This window comes from Cynara cardunculus, unplaced genomic scaffold (assembly GCF_001531365.2).
Source record: "Cynara cardunculus var. scolymus isolate 2C unplaced genomic scaffold, CcrdV1 Un_Scaffold_3961, whole genome shotgun sequence".
In the NCBI taxonomy this organism is placed as follows: Eukaryota; Viridiplantae; Streptophyta; class Magnoliopsida; order Asterales; family Asteraceae; genus Cynara; species Cynara cardunculus.
This window is the reverse complement of record NW_020201687.1, coordinates 27,697-47,788: the sequence shown is the minus strand read 5'-3', so window position 1 is coordinate 47,788 and position 20,092 is coordinate 27,697. Positions and strand designations below refer to the sequence as shown.

The 20,092-nt window shown below is 33.9% G+C and overlaps 2 protein-coding genes across 2 annotated transcripts; both read left to right on the top strand.

The window, feature by feature from the left end:
* Window positions 1-1,315: 1,315 nt before the first annotated feature.
* Window positions 1,316-5,445, top strand: LOC112503828 (HIPL1 protein-like). Its single transcript, XM_025107817.1, has 7 exons — window positions 1,316-1,415; window positions 1,509-1,666; window positions 2,116-2,889; window positions 3,145-3,361; window positions 3,463-3,641; window positions 3,729-3,970; window positions 4,891-5,445. The coding sequence occupies exons 1-7, from the start codon at window positions 1,316-1,318 to the stop codon at window positions 5,300-5,302; spliced, it is 2,082 nt and encodes a 693-aa protein (XP_024963585.1). The 3' UTR covers window positions 5,303-5,445.
* Window positions 5,446-7,775: 2,330 nt separating this feature from the next.
* LOC112503829 (ribosomal RNA-processing protein 8) lies at window positions 7,776-10,708 on the top strand. The gene is made up of 9 exons (XM_025107818.1): window positions 7,776-8,057; window positions 8,149-8,210; window positions 8,551-8,602; window positions 9,133-9,247; window positions 9,368-9,462; window positions 9,738-9,844; window positions 9,923-10,037; window positions 10,247-10,291; window positions 10,410-10,708. The coding sequence occupies exons 1-9, from the start codon at window positions 7,869-7,871 to the stop codon at window positions 10,476-10,478; spliced, it is 849 nt and encodes a 282-aa protein (XP_024963586.1). The 5' UTR covers window positions 7,776-7,868; the 3' UTR covers window positions 10,479-10,708.
* The last annotated feature ends 9,384 nt before the right edge of the window (window positions 10,709-20,092 follow it).

The window sequence follows — 20,092 nt, the reverse complement described above, 5'->3', positions numbered from 1 at the left end:
TGCTGTAAAATATGTTTTATTCAAATTAAATGTATGTACAATAATAAATTCAGATCTTAAAAATATAATCGATCATAAATGAATTAATATAATAAATAAATAAATAAAATTATAGAACCTCATCACCTTACCAACTACCAGCTATGTATTTGCAATAAAAATTAGGGGCCAAAGTCAACCATTCACCCCTCCCTCTATTATTCCAAAATCATGTCCCTTTGACCCATCACAAGTCAACATCTACCAAGAGAAGGTTTTTTAAGTCATTTATATAAACTATCATCAATATTGGGTTTCGTTTAAAATGAGAGCTAATAGTGTAAAAATTGATTTTCATTCTTGAATGCACATTAGAATGAGATGCACCATATCGAACACGACTCACAGGTGGGACTAGGGTGAAACCATATAAGACGAAGGTGAAAATGGAAAATTTAAGCTAGTCAACAAAATGTTTTTGTTTTTTTGACAGGGGGCTTTCCCCCCGGTATTTAAAGCTTAGATCCGCCCCTAAATCTAGTCACTTTTTACGTTTTTCATCTTAACTATCTTTTTCACGTCGATCCTTTGCTTATTGACTTATATGTAAACATTAAATTTAAGTAAAAAGTGGGATTTTTTGTAATTCACTTTTATAGTGAAGTTTTATGAAGATTTTTAGTTTCATGAGTTAATAAAATGCAAAAAGGAAAGTTATTGAATATTATCATCCATTAAACAAGAGGGTTATAGCATTTTATTATGATAAACAAACATTATTCTATAAATAAACTCTAAAAAAACATTCTAATAATCATTTATGTTTATAAGGAACTAAAGATGTTTCTAGGTATCTATATGTGTGCACATATTATGCATATATGCATACAAACGTCTTCAATTTTTTGTATGTATATATACAAAATGGTTATTAGGATGCTACTTAATTCTTTTACATTTTTTTCTAATGAATTTGACACACTCTCTCTCTATATATATATATATATAAAAAGGAAGATCATGCGATGTGATACACACAACTAAAAGGATGTTGGTGAGTTGGGCGTCAAGACTTACCATGTTCATATAATTATATTACATGTGAAATCCCATGTAATTTGACTTAATTTTATAAGCTAGCCGTCAGCTTAATGTGTGTATATATAATTTGAAAATGACGGAATAACTGTGACTGGGCAAGATTTTAAAAATCCCATAAAGCATCTCGCCTACAAAACAACAATCCTTTGACTTTTGAAATCAATCAAATTTGGTCTGCAGATTGCAAGGATTCAAGAGATGAAGTAAAAAAGAAGCCATTCTTGTTGCTACGACCATGGCTGTTCTTCATTTCATCATCATCGTCTTCTCTTTAACTTTCCTTCAATTTCTCTTGTTCAATCCAGCACTTTCACTTCCTCTCTGCACAGATTCAAGTAAGTTTTGTTCTTTAACAATTTCCCCAAAATCCCATTTGAAATCTGCAACTTCTGTTTATATATAGTTTTTATGTTGATGATCTTGAATAGGAGCACCGATTAAGCCCAAGACTCCTCTGGCTTTCTGTCCTTATAATCACTCGTCATGCTGCGATTCGATCCAAGATTCGAATATACAGAAACAATTTGAATCAATGAATGTATCTCAGCCTGGCTGTGCTTCTGTTCTCAAATCGATCCTTTGCTCGGTATCATCAGCTTTTATCGACTTTTAGATCACAAACTGCCCGTTAGAGTCACAAAAATGGTGTTTTGCATTCGTTATCGACCAACTCAGCTGGTCGCTACTACAACAAAATTGGGACTTTGTAGGATGCAAAAAATAAGAAAGCTTTGATTATAGGACCAAAAACATCAAACGTTAGCTATAAGTTTATAAGATATTTTTAACACCATATGTTTACAACAATTTTGAAATAAAGTGTTTTATTACTATTTTATATGATATTATTTGAAAAAAACTAATACAACATTTTATTTCAAAAGTGTTCTAAAACGCCTTGATATGCTCAAAAATGTCATATGAACTTATTGTAATACTTATATATAACAGTTGGAATGTTTTAGCGTTGTATAAACCCGAGGATCAAGACGTTGAAAATCAGGACTTATGATCGTTAACTTTTCGATTTTTCAGCTATGCGATCCATTTTCGGCAGAATTATTCACGATCATGGAAGGTCGTCGGCAAGTTCCGGTGCTATGCAACTCAACGGTTGGATCAGACTCATCGCAAACTAGCCAGGCCACAAACAACTTCTGTGAAACCGTATGGGATTCGTGTCAAAATGTGTCGATAAAGAACTCACCATTTTCGCCATTGTTACAAGGCCAAGCGCCACCACCAGCCAACGCCACCAGCAAACTGATCGACATTTGGCCATCAAGAACCGATTTCTGCACCATTGCCGGTGGATCTTCAACCGATGGTTCTGTTTGCTTTACCGGCGAAAAAGTTAACTTCAATGGTACCACAAACAACACTAATACTTCCCCAAAAGGGATGTGTTTAGAGAGGATCGGTAACGAAACCTTCATCGATATGGTTCCTCATAACGATGGTTCGAACCGTGCTTTTTTCGCGAACCAGAAGGGTCAGATCTGGCTAGCCACCATTCCTGAAATTGGTTCTGGAGCTCTATTAAACATCAATGAGTCAAACCCGTATCTCGATCTAACTGATGAGGTTCATTTCGACACTGCAACCGGATTGATGTCCATAGCAATCCATCCGAATTTCACGCAAAATGGACGGTTTTTCGCTTCATTCAACTGCGATAAATCTGAGTGGCCTGGCTGTGCCGGAAGGTGTGCTTGTAACTCTGATGTGAACTGTGATCCTTCAAAATTAGAACACGAAAACGGAGCTCAACCATGCCAGTATCAAACCGTCATAGCCGAATACAACACAGTAACTTATCTTTTCGTGTTATCATTTTTTGACCATAGATTACAACAAAATCGGGTTTACAGTGCACCAAAAATATCCTTTAAGAACAATTTGAGAAACTAATAGTTCATTTTATCTCAAGTGTTGTAAAAAACTTATTAAAACGATCAAAAAAAGGCATATAAATTTATAGTAACACTTGGACATTTTTGGCCTCCTATAAGCGCGATTTTGTTGTAGTGAATGTTGTGTTTTCTAATGCTAACTTTTCGCCAGATTCCTAGCATTTCCACAGCAGAAGCAAGAAGAATCTTCACGATGGGTCTCCCTTATACCGGTCACCATGGCGGTCAGATTCTTTTTGGACCCGATGACGGGTACCTATACTTCATGATGGGCGATGGCGGAGGCACGGCCGATCCTCAAAATTTTGCCCAAAACAAGAAGTCGTTGTTGGGGAAGATTATGAGGTTCGACATTGATAACATACCAAGTAAGCGGCCTCTAGAGACATAAACCCTAAACCTTAAACTGTTGAGGGAGAATGTGTAACGAATAACTTGATTGATAGATATTTTTGCATTGAAACTCTAGGTGAAACGGAAATCACGCGACGTGCACTTTGGGGAAACTATTCTATCCCGAGGGACAATCCTTACAGCGAAGATGTTGATTTGTTGCCAGAAATATGGGCATCGGGATTACGCAATCCTTGGCGTTGTAGTTTCGACTCAGAAAGATCATCATACTTCATGTGTGGCGATATAGGCCAGGTATTCTATTTTTCTTATCGTTACAATAAGTTGTTAGAACTATTTAATTTACTTAATCATTTGTTCTTTAAATGAATGGATCACCAGAATGAATACGAAGAGGTGAATTTGATCACGAAAGACGGAAACTATGGTTGGCGGGTTTACGAGGGAACGGACCCTTTTGTGCCTCAAGAGAGCCCGGGAGGGAACACATCGGCGAACTCTATCGATCCGATATATCCGGTGATGGGTTATAGGCATTCTGATGTAAACAAGAATGAAGGTTCTGCTTCTATTACTGGAGGGTATTTCTATAGGTCCCAAACTGATCCATGCATGTATGGAAGGTAAACCAAACCCTATTCTTGGTTTTCCATTCTTTTGAGTTGTGTATTTGGGGGAAAAAAAGGTTAAGATTGCCATCGGTCCCAACGAATCCGCCTCCAAGAATAATAAGATTTCTTTTGGCTTATTCAACAACTGAGGAGGAGCCGGGGAAGGAGGTGGGGTTGAACACGGGAGCTGTCTTGAGTTCCATATTAATTAGATCGTAATTAGGTTTCTGTTTTTCCGAAAAATTATCGGTAAGATTCTAAAGTGAGGTCTCAAGTTTGAATCGGGTTGTTGTCCACGTGCTTCTAGGACATCGTCACTAGAACAAAATGGGTCTTTAGGATGTTCAACCGTCCTAATAGAGTACCAATTGACAAGAACTTACGGTAATACGAACTCGTCTAAATACATTGTAATAAGTTGTTAAGTGAAATTATGCGACCTAACAAGTTCTATTGATAAACTTGGCAACCTAATATTAGTCCTTTTTTTATATCACTTTTGAAAAGTGTCGTATTAGCATTTTTATATATAAGACACTCTTTAAAAGATGTCCCGTAAAAAATGAATGGGACGGTTAATTAATTTTTAAGTCTGATCAGATTGTCCAACTTCATCGATAGAACATGTTAGGTCACTTAACTTTATATTAACAACTTAGTGTAAAACACTTATATAGAAAGCATAGTTGATGATATAACAGTAAAGGGTCATTAGCTACTCTATTATGACGTATGTGTGTCCTAAAAGACCCTTTTTGTGGTAGTGCATGAGAGAAGCAAGGTGGGGGTGCTGCAGAGGGTGTTGTATACTTTTTTAAACAAAATAACATATTTCATTTGTAACTTTACGTATTTACAGGATGCGTCAATTTTTAACCAAGTAGAATACACATATCGACTTGCTGACATTTTACATCTTGTTTTTTCTGCAGTTACTTATATGCAGATCTATTTGCAACTGCAATGTGGGCAGGCACCGAAACCCCAATGAATAGCGGGAATTTCACCTCTAGCAAGATTCCGTTTACTTGCGCCTCAGATTCTCCTATACCATGTAGCATAGTTCCAGGAAGTTCACTTCCGACATTGGGTTACATCTTTTCATTCGCCCAGGATAACAACAAAGACATGTTTCTTCTATCTAGTAGTGGTGTGTACAGGATTGTAGCCCCGAGTCGTTGCAACTATGTATGCGCAATCGGGAAGACGAAGACAGATCCAACTCAGAGTCCAACATTTGCTCCTTCGAGCACGAAGATGTTGAAGGGTTCATGCAAGAATACAATGTTTTTCCTTGTTTCTACTCTTGTGTTGCTCTTCATGGCATCGACTCTTAGCATGTAGTAGAATCTGCTACAGCTGTGGAAGCGAGGCCATAATGGCGGGCCTCTTTTAATGTTCTATTCAAGTACAAACATTCATGTAAGAAATCCGAGTGTTACAATTGACGATTTTTTAATCTATATGACTTACACTTGCCTTTTTTGTTTAGGATACTTCTTTTTGTGACGACATTATTTGTAATTATAGCATCTACATTTCATTTTACTTTTAAAGCTAACCGCGTGAAACCTTGGATTTTGAATGGGACCCAAATATTCCTTATAAATTTAAACCGGTAAAAGGATACTACCACCATACCATACCATACACGTGTCTCTCCAATAAGACTTCAACACATTATATTATCTCTTCCGTACTACCATTACCATCTAATCTAATCATCCTAACTACATTTACATAACCACCCCCTACACTTAATTACGTATTGGTCACAACCTTTACACATGTCCGAAGGACATATGAATGGAAATATATATATACATAGGCCTAATCAAATGAAAACTAATTAGTTTGTGGTAATTGTAAAGTTCGATCTCAACCATAAATTAATAGATAAATTAAAAAATTTATAATTTTGATAATATTGAATTAAAATTTTATTGTTAGGACATTTTAGGTATTTTAAAACTCTCATCTCTCCTCTCTTCTCTCTCTATCCCCCATCATCCGTCATTCGGCCACCGTCCTCTGATGATACCATAGTGGTATCACAATATATCTTATATGTGCTTGGGTATCATACTGAGGTTGTTTGTATGGTCGATTGGAGATGTAATACAATGGTATCACAATGTATCTTATATGTGTTTGGGTATCACACTGTCTTTTGTTTGACAGAGTCAATATTTTTAGTTATCACAGTGGTATGGCCGGAGGACGGGGGACGGAGAGAGAAAATACCTAAAATGTCATTGTATTAAAATTTTTATTTAAAATTACCAAAATTATAAATTTTCTAATTTATCTATTGATTTGTGGCTGAGATTGGATCTCACGGTTACCACAAACTAGTCAGTTCTCTCTTTGAATGAACCATATATATATATATATATATAGAGAGAGAGAGAGAGAGAGAGAGAGAGAGATGGGCAATCAATTGCAAACCACCCTTATTTGTGAAAACCTTACAAATCAATCTCATCAATCAATTTTTTTGATCAATGATCATGATTAAATGTGTTTATATTAGGAAATAAAAACAAAAGTTTAATTTTTAATTAAAAAAAAGCAAAATTGTCAAAATTTTAATTTGTATGATTTTGTAAATAAGGTAACAAGATCGTGGATATCCTAACATTAATGAAACAAAATCATTGTTTTAAAATCTCTATAAGAATATATCCAAGTAAGGAGCAATGAAACTAAGTATATCCTAATAAATTATGAAGCATAAAAACATACTTTAATCAACAAAAAATAATGAAACCTTTTGAATACTAAATGAAATATTTTGTTTCATTAAATGAATGAATAAAATTGTTTCACCGTTTATGTTATGAACTCACGGTTATGAAACTATTTCATTAATAGTTACGATATATGAAACTATTTCATTAACGGCTATTGAAGTGAGATTGGACTCTTAATAATTTCTAATCAAACTAATTTTAAAACAAGGGATATTCTATAAATGATGAAATATATAAAGAATGAAACATTTTTGAAAATTGAATGAAACATTTTGAAAACTGAATACTTTATTTTCTTAAGTGAAACTTTTTCATGCATAAAACGTTTCGAAATATTAATAAATTAAATTCATCAGTGAAATTGTGTTAATGGTCACTATTGACCATGACATTCGTTTCATTACTCAAACTACATATATTTTTTTCAATAAAACGAAATCAGATTTCATATTGTAGTACTTTTACAATTCATATTTTAATAAGTATAACTTAATAAAATAATAAAAACTGTTAATGGTAAAAAAATTATATTAAGAAAAATTGATTTACCACATTTTATATTAAATGTTTCTATTATTATGTTTCCATAATTAAACGTAATTATTATCTTCCAATATTAACCAATATACAATTAAATGACCATTATACCCTTACTTATTAAAATTAAAAAAAAAAACAGAATTTTCCTATTGATAAAAAATGGTTTGCATAGTTTTCATGAATTAGACGGTTTGTAACGTAATCCGTCTTTCTCTCTCTCTCTTTATATATATATATATATATATATATACATGAGATCATGTGAGACCAGCCTCTTTTCGTGAGACCCGTGAGACCAACATTTTACACTTGAAACTTCACAGCAAAATGCTGTAAAGGTAACTTTTTAAAACCTTCACAGTATTTTTGCTGTGAAGGTTCGGCTTTTTTTAAACCTTCACAACATTTTTGCTGTGAAATTTACGTATAAAAATGTGGTCTCACGGGCCTCACGAAAACATGCTGGTATCACGTGAACCCAACCATATATATATATATATATATATATATATATATCTCACATAATGGTGGTACTGGTAAGGTAGGTTAACTCCTACGGTGGCACACATTACAATCGCCGAACGAACTAACGTCGTACTTGGATTGGAAGAGAAACCATGAATCAGGAGGTGGGTGGTCGCAGTCGAAAGCGCAAGAGAAGAAACAATCACCGGAAAATTGAAACCCCTTCAATAAAACAGAACGCCACCGCCGCCGCCGCCGCTAATTCTACTGTCAAGAAAGAACTGCCTTCTACCTCTACTGTTTCTAAAAGTTCCACAAAGCCCTCATCCTTCCTTGAAAAGGTCCATCTTTACTTTCACGCTAGGCATGTTGATATACGTATATATGAATTGTAACACATGAAATTTGATTATTTGTTCGTGTTTTTTTCAGATGAAAGCAAAATTATCAGGGGGCCATTTTCGTATGATTAACGAGAAGCTCTACACCTGCTCGTAAGCCCTAAAAATCCCCCTCTTTTTAGTTCTTTTACAAGGGCATTACTTGCAAATTTCAGTCTGAATGATTATATTTGGGGAAGAACCCTATGCCTCAGAATGTGTAATTGCTGATTAGGTTATAATGTCAGCATTCATCATAGATATGCCCAAATTGATAGTATTTTGATCTATAGAAAATCGTTTTTTTGGTTATGGAGGTGTAATGTGGCTGGCATTGGTTCTTGTGGTTCACACACTTGCTCCTTTGGCTTTGGCCAGAGAAGTCAAAGGTGACCTTTGAATCAAATTTATATGAATTCTCAAGTGAAGTATCTGATAATTCATATGTATGCAGTGGAGATGAAGCCCTCAACTACTTTAAAGAAGACCCTTCGCTGTTTAACATGGTAATATATGTTCTCCCAGATGAATTTTATATGATGTTTTCGACATTTTTCATAGAGGATGTTTTATGACAGCTTTACTAGCTGTTGAATTATGAAAAATAGAAACTTGATTATTAGTTTTCATTAGTATTTGATTTTCAAAGTTTACAGTATTAGTTTTTAACCTTGTGGGCCAGCTCAACATCCTTGGGATTCCTCCCCATAGGTCCCCAGTTCGAGTCTCCTCCTCGGGGCTACCGATCATTATTCTGGCTCTTATCGTCAGGCCCTATGGGATTAGTCGAGATCCGTGCAATCTGGCCTGGACAATGATTACGGGAAAACTTCAATTCAGTAATTATTTTGGGACGTAAAACGTTCTAACTGAACTTGCAAGAACCAAATTAAGACTTCACAACTCCAAGAAACTTGGATAAGTGGATTGCCGACACCCTCTAGTTGAATAACGGGCTTCTTTGATCAGGAACTCGTCTAGTGCAAATATTAGGTTTAGTGGCCGTATGCAACTAATACCTGACTCACCTGGCCAGTATCATACAGGATATCAAGAGCAAATGTCTCGTTGGCCTGAACAGCCTGTTAATATTATCATGAAGTGGCTAAAGGATCGCAGCTCTTCTTTAGTAGTGGCCGATTTTGGTTGTGGTAAGAACATGAAAGACCATTTATATATTTCAATTTTATATTGAATTTAAATGTTTGATCTCCCAAGTGTTCTTTTAGTTAATAATCTACAAGACCCATCACACTTCTGGTTTATAACAGGGGATGCACGGCTTGCAAAGGGTGTAAAGAATAAGGTGTTTTCTATAGATCTTGTTTCAAAAGATCCTTCGGTTATTGCTTGTGACATGTCGAATGTAAGTCTGCTCATCAAAATACATCAAAGCTCTGAAAATTTTATAGATTAGTTATTAACCTGCAAGCTCTAGACCTGGGAAAGCCCCATTAAGCACATGTATAAGCCAAACCAAACCAAACGAGCTCAATATACTTCACTGGGAGGCAGGTTTTTGGGGGTGGGATGTACACAGACCTGACCTCTATCCTCAAAGAGTAGAGCGGTTAGGTCCGTGAAGGACCCCGGTTTGCGAGAAATGTGCGAAATCCATTAACCACATGTGTAAACTTGCAGACACCTCTTGATTCTTCATCAATAGACGTTGCTGTTTTCTGCCTTTCACTGATGGGAACCAACTTCCCAAATTATCTTGAGGAAGCAAACAGAGTACTTAAACCAAGGTATCTGCATAATACCATCTCATACTCATTTCCGCCTCATCAACGTAGCTTCTCTCTTAAGTCATAATTCCATCACAGTGGTTGGCTTTTGATAGCGGAGGTGAAGAGTAGATTTGATCCGAACACAGGAGGAGCAGACCCCGATAGTTTTTGTCAAGCCGTCTGTGAACTAGGGTTTACTTCTGCATCAAAGGTTTGTTCATCTTCTGTGACATATCTGATCATCATCATCATGATGTGAACCCTTGGGTGTAGCTTAACTGGTCAGACATTTTAAGTCCTCTCAGGGCCACTGGAGGTTTTCCCACCTGTTAACTTCAGCTGGCCCCGACACCCAAGGTTATAAAAAGAAGTCAGCATCATATATTCATGTGTCTATGCTAATATATTTGTTGATTGCAGGACTTCTCAAATAAAATGTTCGTACTTCTATATTTCAAGAAAAAGGTTGGACAACTTTGTTTTTTTGATCCACCATTATACCTTTCTTGAATCATTCTCCTAGTAAATGCAGAGTCTTGGTTAATAATAAGATGACAATAACTGATTTAGTAATTCTTTGCAGCCAAAGAACAATTCTAACAAGGAGATTAAATGGCCTGAACTGAAGCCATGCCTGTACAAGCGTCGTTGAGCTCATTACGTGCATTTCTAAGCGATCAAATTATCTGGCATGACGACATACTTGCTTGTTTGTTTGGTGCTTCTGTTTTATCTTAATGATTGTTGACAATATTTATTCACTTTTTTGTGTAGAATTAGTTGTTTACTTTTCTCTATTTATATGACTGAATTGAGGATTGGTCCGTATCTTTCATCGTACATATTAATTTATAAGCCTTTTAGCAGCCTAATCGGCATAAACATTTCTACAACATGAGCATTGAAATCTTATTCTTTAGGGTCATCTATGTGAACTGTGATTAGAATCTAGGTTTCGTGGTTATAGTCACTTGGATAATTGTTGGATTTTGTGTATATTGCAGCTTCCAAATAATACGTTTCGACCCTTGATGCCTTAGGTTTGACGAAATTAGTATTAGCATAATCCAAGAAGTAACTCTAGTTCTTAAGGCACAAAACTCGAGTATGTATACAGTAGATTAACCGTTCTATATATTTACAGGACAGATCGAGAGTTATAGGGTAGTTAGGCAGTTGATAGATAACTATGTTGCAATCACAACTACTTGTGGATAAGATTGAAATTGATAAGAGGCGGGCTCAAAAGCTCTGATGGAACTCTTCTCAGTCAGAAGCTTCTGATGCAGACTAAGAGGCTTCTGACTCTATATTTAGGTTATTGGGTAAGCGCTTACCAGTTATCATTTACTCATTTATCCTTCAAATGAGCATGGTAAGAGCCTAAAATCTTACCTTGTAAGAGGCATCATGAGGAGGGATAATCTCCCAGTAAGTTAGGGAGAAGAGTCTTACCATATGCAATTACCGGATAAAAGACGCTTACCAATAACTCATTTTGATGGCCAAAAATGCTAACTGATAAGGTACAAGGGTGGTGCTCTTGCTGGTACCTCGCACGCGTTTGATAAACGACCTCTTGCTGGTCTACCGGATAAAAGACGCTTACCAATAACTCATTATGGCTGTGATTCACGCAATTGGTCGGCAGACCAGCGCCAGAGACGCAACCCCATGACCCGTCTTATGGCGATCTAAGATGATGGGCAACATTTATGAGTGTGTACTTCGCATCTCCTAACTCGTGTTATGTTTTTTGTGTCACCTAGTCGATCCCTTGTAAATCACAATTACACCAAAATGCTTGATGACACTAAAATCACCAACAAAATTGTACTCATGATTCGTATCATGAAATCTTGAAGAAACTACAGACTACTAGTAACCTCAAAGGTTGTTTGTGATCATTCTGTTTCACCATTTGGTAATAAATAATGGCATGTTGGCAAAACCATTTATGCCATGTTTAGCAAACATAAGAAGCTAACTAACTTACTGAGTTTATTGGAGAACCTTTGTTTGGTAAGCCATAAGGTACCTTATGATACCATTTAAGCTAGATTTATAAAAAGCTATTATGTATAGCTTGTTAGGGTTTTTTTCCAATTTTTTTTAATTATGCTGCTTATATTTTCTTTTTAGGTTATTTATATTGCCATCTATCTTATTAACTCGTTTTTACCAAATGTTACTTGTTTATTAGATAATTTTTTAGGTAATAACTAGCTTATCAGTCAAATAACTAGTCTTGGTGTTAATCCCGTTATCATTCTGTTCCTAGTAACGTCATCCTTCTAAGCCATCTTGTTGAATACTTGAGGGTTCTTTATATTTTTAGCGCACTTTGGCATGGAAAAGAATGATCTTCTCCTAGATATGGTTTTTCGTCTTCATGTTTGTGGGTCCCGTCTTTATTTCCTCCGAAATCAAGTAAATGAGGCGATAACACTTGGTAAGAAACTTTTGCAAAAATGTGATGTTTTTCTTTGCATTGTGAAAATTTTAATTTTATTCGTACCCCATCTGTACGAGTGGTATGTGAGTGATGTGGAGGTATGAAATGTGAGTAGTGTAGGCGAGAAGAGGGTATGAAATGTGATCGGTGTGTGAGTGAGGGGGTATGGACAACAACCCTTGTATTGATAAATTAGAATTAAGTAATTGAACTTTTAGACTATAATGGTCGGGTTTTCTTGTGTGGCAAAAGTACAAAGTCAAGAAGAGCGCAAAAGAAATGAGAGGGAACATGCTTTGTTTCGGTCATTATTTTGGGAAACCATTCCTCACTCTGGGTCTACGACAAGTTCCTATTTTGGGAAAGGGGTAGGCTCAATACACATCTACTTATTGATATCATTCTCGCATATATCAATATCAAAACATTTGTTTTTCATTTTCAATGTATATTTTTGACTTGACTTTTGATATGAGTAGATGTGCATATAGCAACACCTTTTGAAAATTCATTTTTCAAAAACGTTATTTTTAAGTCTATGATACGATGTCTCAAATATTTGGGCCCGTAAATATTAGAGACTTAGACTCCAAAATGGGACTATCGAGATATAGGTCCATTAATTCTTTTACACGTCTTGTTATAGACCTTAAAATGAGGCTAGTTATCCGAAATAGAAACCGAACTAAATATGTTTCAATTACTTGTATTTTTTTTGCCCAAAACAAAAAAAAAAAAGATGATTAAAGCCAAACCTAAAAATGTCGCAAAACCAAATAACTGAAGAAGATCTCGAAGAAACAAGGACGATCTTGATGTTTTGAGACTTAGGGGCCGTTTACAGAACACTTATCCGGTAAACACTTGTCGGGAAATTCAATACTATCATTTATTTATCTGGTTTCAATCAACAAAAACGGCTTCATATGCAACAATTTACCCTGTAAGTGCTGATCGTGGAAAGAGTCGTTACCCTCATTTACCGGATAAGAGTCGCAATCTTTGCCTCGTTCTTGCCGGATAAGATTATTGGTTTTTGTCATATTCATCCAATAAGGTAAGGCAACATGGTAAGTCTTTACCATAGTAAGCATATGGTAAACGACCCCTTAAAGTATGAGATATTTGCAATTAATCGAGTCCAAACCTTGATCTGACATTTACGTGTTTTTGACAAACATGTTTTGGGGAGAAAAAAAATTAAAGCGTTTATAATTAAGGTTTATCCAATTGAATTTGATGTAATATCTACGGTCCTTTTCTCATATAGAGAAAGATACATGCACACTCTTATGCTGTGAAGATGTATAAAAATTCAAATATGCAAATAAAAATTCCCTAAGATGAATCCTAAGAAAACAATGTTTCAAGAAAAAATGCTTATGTAGTCAAGATGTATAAACTTGTAACTGTGAAGTGTAAGGATCTAAGGGGCCGTTTACCTAAAAGCTTACCCGATAAGCGCTTACCAACAGGAGTCAACACTATAATTTATTTATATTCGTAAGATTTTAGTACATCAAAGCATATCAAATGCAACAATTTACTTGGTAAGCACTTACCTGGGTAAGAGTCGTCATCTTCACTTACCTGGGTAAGAGTCGTCATCTTCACTTACCAGGTAAAGACTCTCCATCATTCTCATCGCTCTTACCCGGTAAGATTCTTGGTCCTTCTCTTGTTCATCCGATGAAGAAGTTTATGCGTTAAGCACTTACCAAGTAAGTGTTTAGTAAATTGTCGAGAAGCTAATAACATATAATTTATTATTATTAATTTTCTTTTCCGCTGTTTTCGAATAAAAAGTTCACTTAAATATAATCGTCATTTCTAAAGCTGCATTCAGGTATGTGGCAAAGATTGAGCCCTCATCATCATTATGTTCGATAAAGATTGTAATATTTATATAATAACATACTATCTTGAAACCAACTTTGCTACACCTTAGGGTCTAAAATTGCAATGTGATGCCACAACCTTAGGGTCTAATATTGCAATGTGATGCCACATTTTTTTGTTATGAAACAAAAAAGGGGAAACATATCTTTAATCAAGTCTTATAAACAATTAACTCATGCTCACCTTTGAAAGGGAGCAAGACATTATAAGATGACGGGAAAGACCCGATTTGCCATCGGTTGTGATGGAACACAAAAGTAAGCCACAATCTAATGTTATATATAAACATCACTTAAGAATAAAACTAACATTGATATCAACCTTATCCGGTCTTTAATCAAATGGGTTAACAAGCTCAACTCTATCCAAGTCTTTTGCTTGGGAGTCATCAATATCCAAGTTAAGATCATTCACTAGAATGATAGTCATTACGGACTACTCGGTCATCAAGTTCAACTCTATCTAAGTCTTTACCTTGACACCCCCACTACGGATCACACGGTCATCGAGTTCAACTCTATCCAAGTATTTATCTCGAGTCCTCCGCTGATCCGAGTCTCTAGCTACAATACAGGGAATATTATCCCATTCCAACTGATTCATATGCCTATGGATCCATTGCGTTACAGTCTAAATTACATAACATCAATTGAATGACCGACACACTTGAAACATGTAATTCTCAATAAGTATTCCATAACCGCATATAAAACCCAAAAGCTTAACATAGAGCAAGACAAACTAGATGAATGTCCCAAGACTCATCTGAGTCAAATCGAGCCAAAGGCTCAACAATACAATTGACTTATTCAATAAAAGTTATGAAAAACAATAAAGCGTATTCAACTAACGTTTATGCAAATACATGCTTCAAATGCATCATTAACTCAAAAACACACAATAGTTCGGATATATCATTTTTCAATTAAATCATACCATTTATATTCCCAAAATGTTCCATAACACAATAACATGCGTTTTCCAAATGGTTTATAAAACCAAATACACCAAAGTGCATTTATATCAAAAATCTCGATTTGTGCAATAAATCACCAAAAATTCACATTCTTGAGATTTGTTTATCAAAATATCCGAAAACCCAAATATAGGTATTTCACAAGATTTACTAACCCAAATTTACCAAATACGCAAACTTCATCAAATACTTAACACATTTGATAAACAACAAGTAAAACACTTTAATACTTCAAAATACTCATTTTAGCATGTACATTATTTTCACAAAAGCAACTTGAACTCATCTTGCTAGATTTAGGCTAAATCTACCCCAATCTTGAGCTTCCTTTGGTAAAGAGATGAAATCCTCAAACTACAACTCCAAATCTATGGTGCAAAGCTCTCAAATACAACACTTCATTTTCTTTCAAAACATACACAAAATAGAACCAAAAGAGAATAAGAGTTGTTAGTGCAAAAGGACCAAATCCTAGATTCAAAGGACTAATATATGATCTTACCTTCAACTTCAATGAACTCCAACATCATCAAAGAATCATTAATAATCATTGTTACCATCTGGAAAAGCTCAAAAAAATGAATTCATAGCAAAAAAGAATTGCCCAAAATGGAGTAGAATAAAAAAGTTATGGCTAAAATGAGAAAAACCCGATTTTTCAATCTCTTTGTGTAGGTCAGGCCTCCACACTAGTTTAAACTAGCATGGAAACTAGCCCGAGAATTTCAGTGTCTGGCGCTAGTTTCATCACTAATTTAAACTAGAGTTGAAACTAGCCCGAGCCCAAATTTTGTGGTGCTAGTTTTCAAGTGAGTTTTCAATAATAGTTGGACACAGACTGGCTTGCTAAAACAAATCTACAGTCTTAAACAATTAACTGTAAAAACACGGGTGTTGCAATATATTATAGGGAATATTTTTTGTTAATAAAAAAAATGGTGTTAACTTTGTGAACTCGTTGAACCAATTAGAATCATTCTTTAGTCATAGTTACTTATAATGTTATAGTCAATGATTAAGGGTACATAGGTAATTTTCATTTGTAAGCTTCTTCATTATATTAAATAGGATAATCAAAATGAGCACGATAGATAGTATTAAACATATTGATTTGGATGATTTTCTCGTTTTTGAGATTTTGAATGATATGTTCATCAAGCCTGTTCCTGACATTTTATAGGCTCTGGACGAACATAAAAATAGGGCCTACTGCAAGAAACAAAGCTTTTAGCAACGGCCTTTGTCGTCGCTAAAAGTCCACACAACATGTCGTTGCTATAACTTGTGGAGAAAACATGTCATCGCTAAAAGGTGCATCGTCAAAGCTCATTTTTCTTGTAGTGACACTCAGTAAGTACGAAAAAAATTCAATAAATGTTTTTCATTAGTATAAAACTGAGTACAAAAAATGCTAATAATTTACTAAGGAAAGAAATCTTATTCTCTTTATTATAGATATATAAGAGAGTACTTAAATTTACGTACTCATTAGGTAATTTGAAACCAAGAGTATAGAAACTATGGTTGAAAATTTTTATAAAAAGTAAGAATCTCTTTTAGTTCATAACAAGAAATATGCGTTATTTTGATACAAAAAGAGAATTCGTGTGAATGAAGTAACCGTGAGGGTCAATGAAAAATAAATAAATAAAGAAGATTATCAAGGTTTTCTAGACAAGTAGACAAATGAGAATCAATAAGAATATAAAAGAAAGGATGATCCATTGAGATCCAATAAAAATAAATAATGATTTAAAAATATAATATGCAAGCTCAACAAATGATTGTTTGAGCACTTAAATAGAATCGTGTGGTGTGGTACAATCCAAATGAAAGATACATAAGTCAAACAATCGATGAAAATATTTAAATTCTATTTTTCTTCTTTTTTTGCTCAACTAAAATAAGATGTTAAGATCAAAAGTTTATGGAACATGACATATATAAGAGAAATTACTAAAATACATCTAGTTGAAAAAATTTATTGATTAATCATAAAACCAGTCATAAATTATAAGAACAATAAATTTATTGTCAAATAATAGTAAAATATTTTATGTAGAAGCAAAAATAGATAACAATAGTCAACAAAAACAAATAGAACAACATAACCAAATAGCAATAGTCAATAGAAGCACAAATTGATAAAAATATCCAACAAAAATATATAGCAATAACAAACACATGATCTTAACGTTGAATTGTTGAAGCACGGAAACAATCAAACATATATAGATAGCAATAGCCAATATCATTGGATCTTGTTGGAGATACAAAAAATTAAAGATACAATAAACAATAGCATATAATGAATAACCAATTAATTTTTTTTATTTTCTTCTCCAGTGTAATTAATTGATATATTTTTGGGCCCTTGTTATCTACTAAATTCTTTTTGCCTCTTATTATATGCTATAATTTTTGGTTTCTTTAATTTATTAAATTATTTTAGACTACTATTGTGTTTTAAAAGGGACATATTTGGGCCCCTGATATTTTTAAGCCTTGGGCGTGCGCCCGTGCTGCCCTCTCCTAGGGACGGCCCTGATGTTCATTAGTGAACCCAATTCACATGATGTTCATGGGTGAAATAGAGACAATAATATATAAATAATCGGTCAAAGGTTCATTAGTGAACAATTTTCATAACTACCGACTTTTATCACTTATCATAAATGTTCATTAGTGAACTCATAAACCGTTCATAATTGAACAAGTAAAATGTGATTGATTTCGCTTTCAAAATATTGAAGGAGAGATTCTTGGGAATTGAAATTAGTGCATGATAAAAGCTACTAATCTTTTCCAATTTTACCTTGTTCACTATTGTTCATTATGACATAACACGCGTTTATTTTACTAATATTACAAAAATGTCATTGATGTTTTAGTTCGTATATTGAATAAATTAAAGGTCATGATTGATTCACATAGTTAATACCAAATATAAGGTTAACAAATTAACTAACACATATATAGCGGGACATTCTTTTAAGAACCCATGAAATTGTGATAACCTGAAAAACTTGTTCATCATGTGTTATTTCATTTTTTCCATCTAAGACTAGAATTTAGAATATTGATCAACATATTTTTGTTTCACAATGTGTTGGTTTCACATATATCAGTTCACAAAGTGAACATTTTTTATATGTTTATGAAACAAAAGTTATAGATAAAAAAGTTTCACATTGTGAAATGTATATGAAATAAACACATTGTAAAGCAAATATATGTTAATCAATATATTAAAACTATATTTAGACGAGAAAAAATCATGTTGAAACAAAATCTTACAAATTTTGGAGTCCTCAAATAATTTAATCGCTATGTAGGATCTTTCAAATGCAAACCTTGTATATGTTGCACCCTTACAAACCAATCTTATTCTTCCATTTTTTTTCATCCAATGACCTAGATTAAAAAGGGTAGGAATTGTAAATATATGAATTTTAGTTACCAAATCTAAAAAGGAAAAATGCATGGGAAGGGCAAAATTGGGAAGAATGGATCACATTTCAAATGAGGAAATCTGAACCTCAACCAGATTCTTTGCTTCCATCTCCGACAATGGTGGCGTACAAAGAAAATCACGCGATTTTGTGGAAATCTCTTGCCCTCGTTGAAGCAATATTGACCAAGTTTTGAAAAATTATCACTGAATCGTCAGAAGAACATGTAGAAAAACAAATGAAAGGTAATTTCTTAAATTGTTCATTAATACCACAAGTCATGTGAAAAAAAAGCATACATTAATTGTTATAATGAATCTAAATTACAAAATATGGATTGAATGACTCTTATTATGAACTGTGTTGTCTGTGCATATGTGCAATTACTTTACGCATATATAAATTTATAAGATTTATTGAAGATCACATGTGGATGTAATATAATTATTGGGGCAAAAAGTATTTATATGTGAAGGCATACTAAATGTGATTAGTTCCTACTTAGCACAAGTGCAATGATTGAAAAGATGAAAATAGCTTTACGTGAGTAGATGTAAACTTTGAATGATGCATACATACAACCTATTCATATGTTGTATGTCATGGACATTTAGTTATGCAACTTCAATAAAAGGAAAAAGATAATGAACAAGGGGAAACATATTACATATGGTAATTTGTGTATATGAAACTTGTTTATGAAGGGTATGCCATATGTAGAATATGTATATTCACATATGCAATTTTAAAAGATGGGAATAGCATTTCATGTGCATATGCGAGTAATGTACATATGCATAGGTTAAAGCATGTGAGAATGCCTATTTATATTGTGCATATGTGAAAGTATGATATTTCATATGCATAACGTCACCTTTCTTCTAAGTAGATGAACACTAATAGTGTTAAAGACAAACAAAAATAATATTGTAATTCAGATGGATCTCAATAAAATCTCGTTCGGAGACAACATGAACAAGAATAATGTTGAATATGGAAGTTACAAATTAAGCAAAAAATCAGGAACTAATGAGATAATTATGACAATTACAATATCTTCTCAAATTGAAAATTATATTATATAATAAAATTAATAAATCCAATTACCACATTACCCCGCGCGCTCTAATAGTTATAATTTAAATAAAGAAAATGATAAAGATAGATTAAGGGTTGAGATTGGATTGTAAGGTGTGCAACAAATACAAGGTTTGTATTTGATTTGGATCATATATATATATATATATATATATATATATATAGGCCTAATCAAATGAGAACTAATTAGTTTGTGGTAACTGTGAGAAACAATATTAACCACAAATCAATAGATAAATTAGGAAATTTATAATTTTGACAATTTTGAATTAAAATATTAATGCAAGAATATTTGGTATTTTAAAACTTTCCTCCCCCCTCTCTTCTCTCTCCGGCCACCGTCCTCCGGTGATACTACAATGGTATCACAATGCATCATATATGTG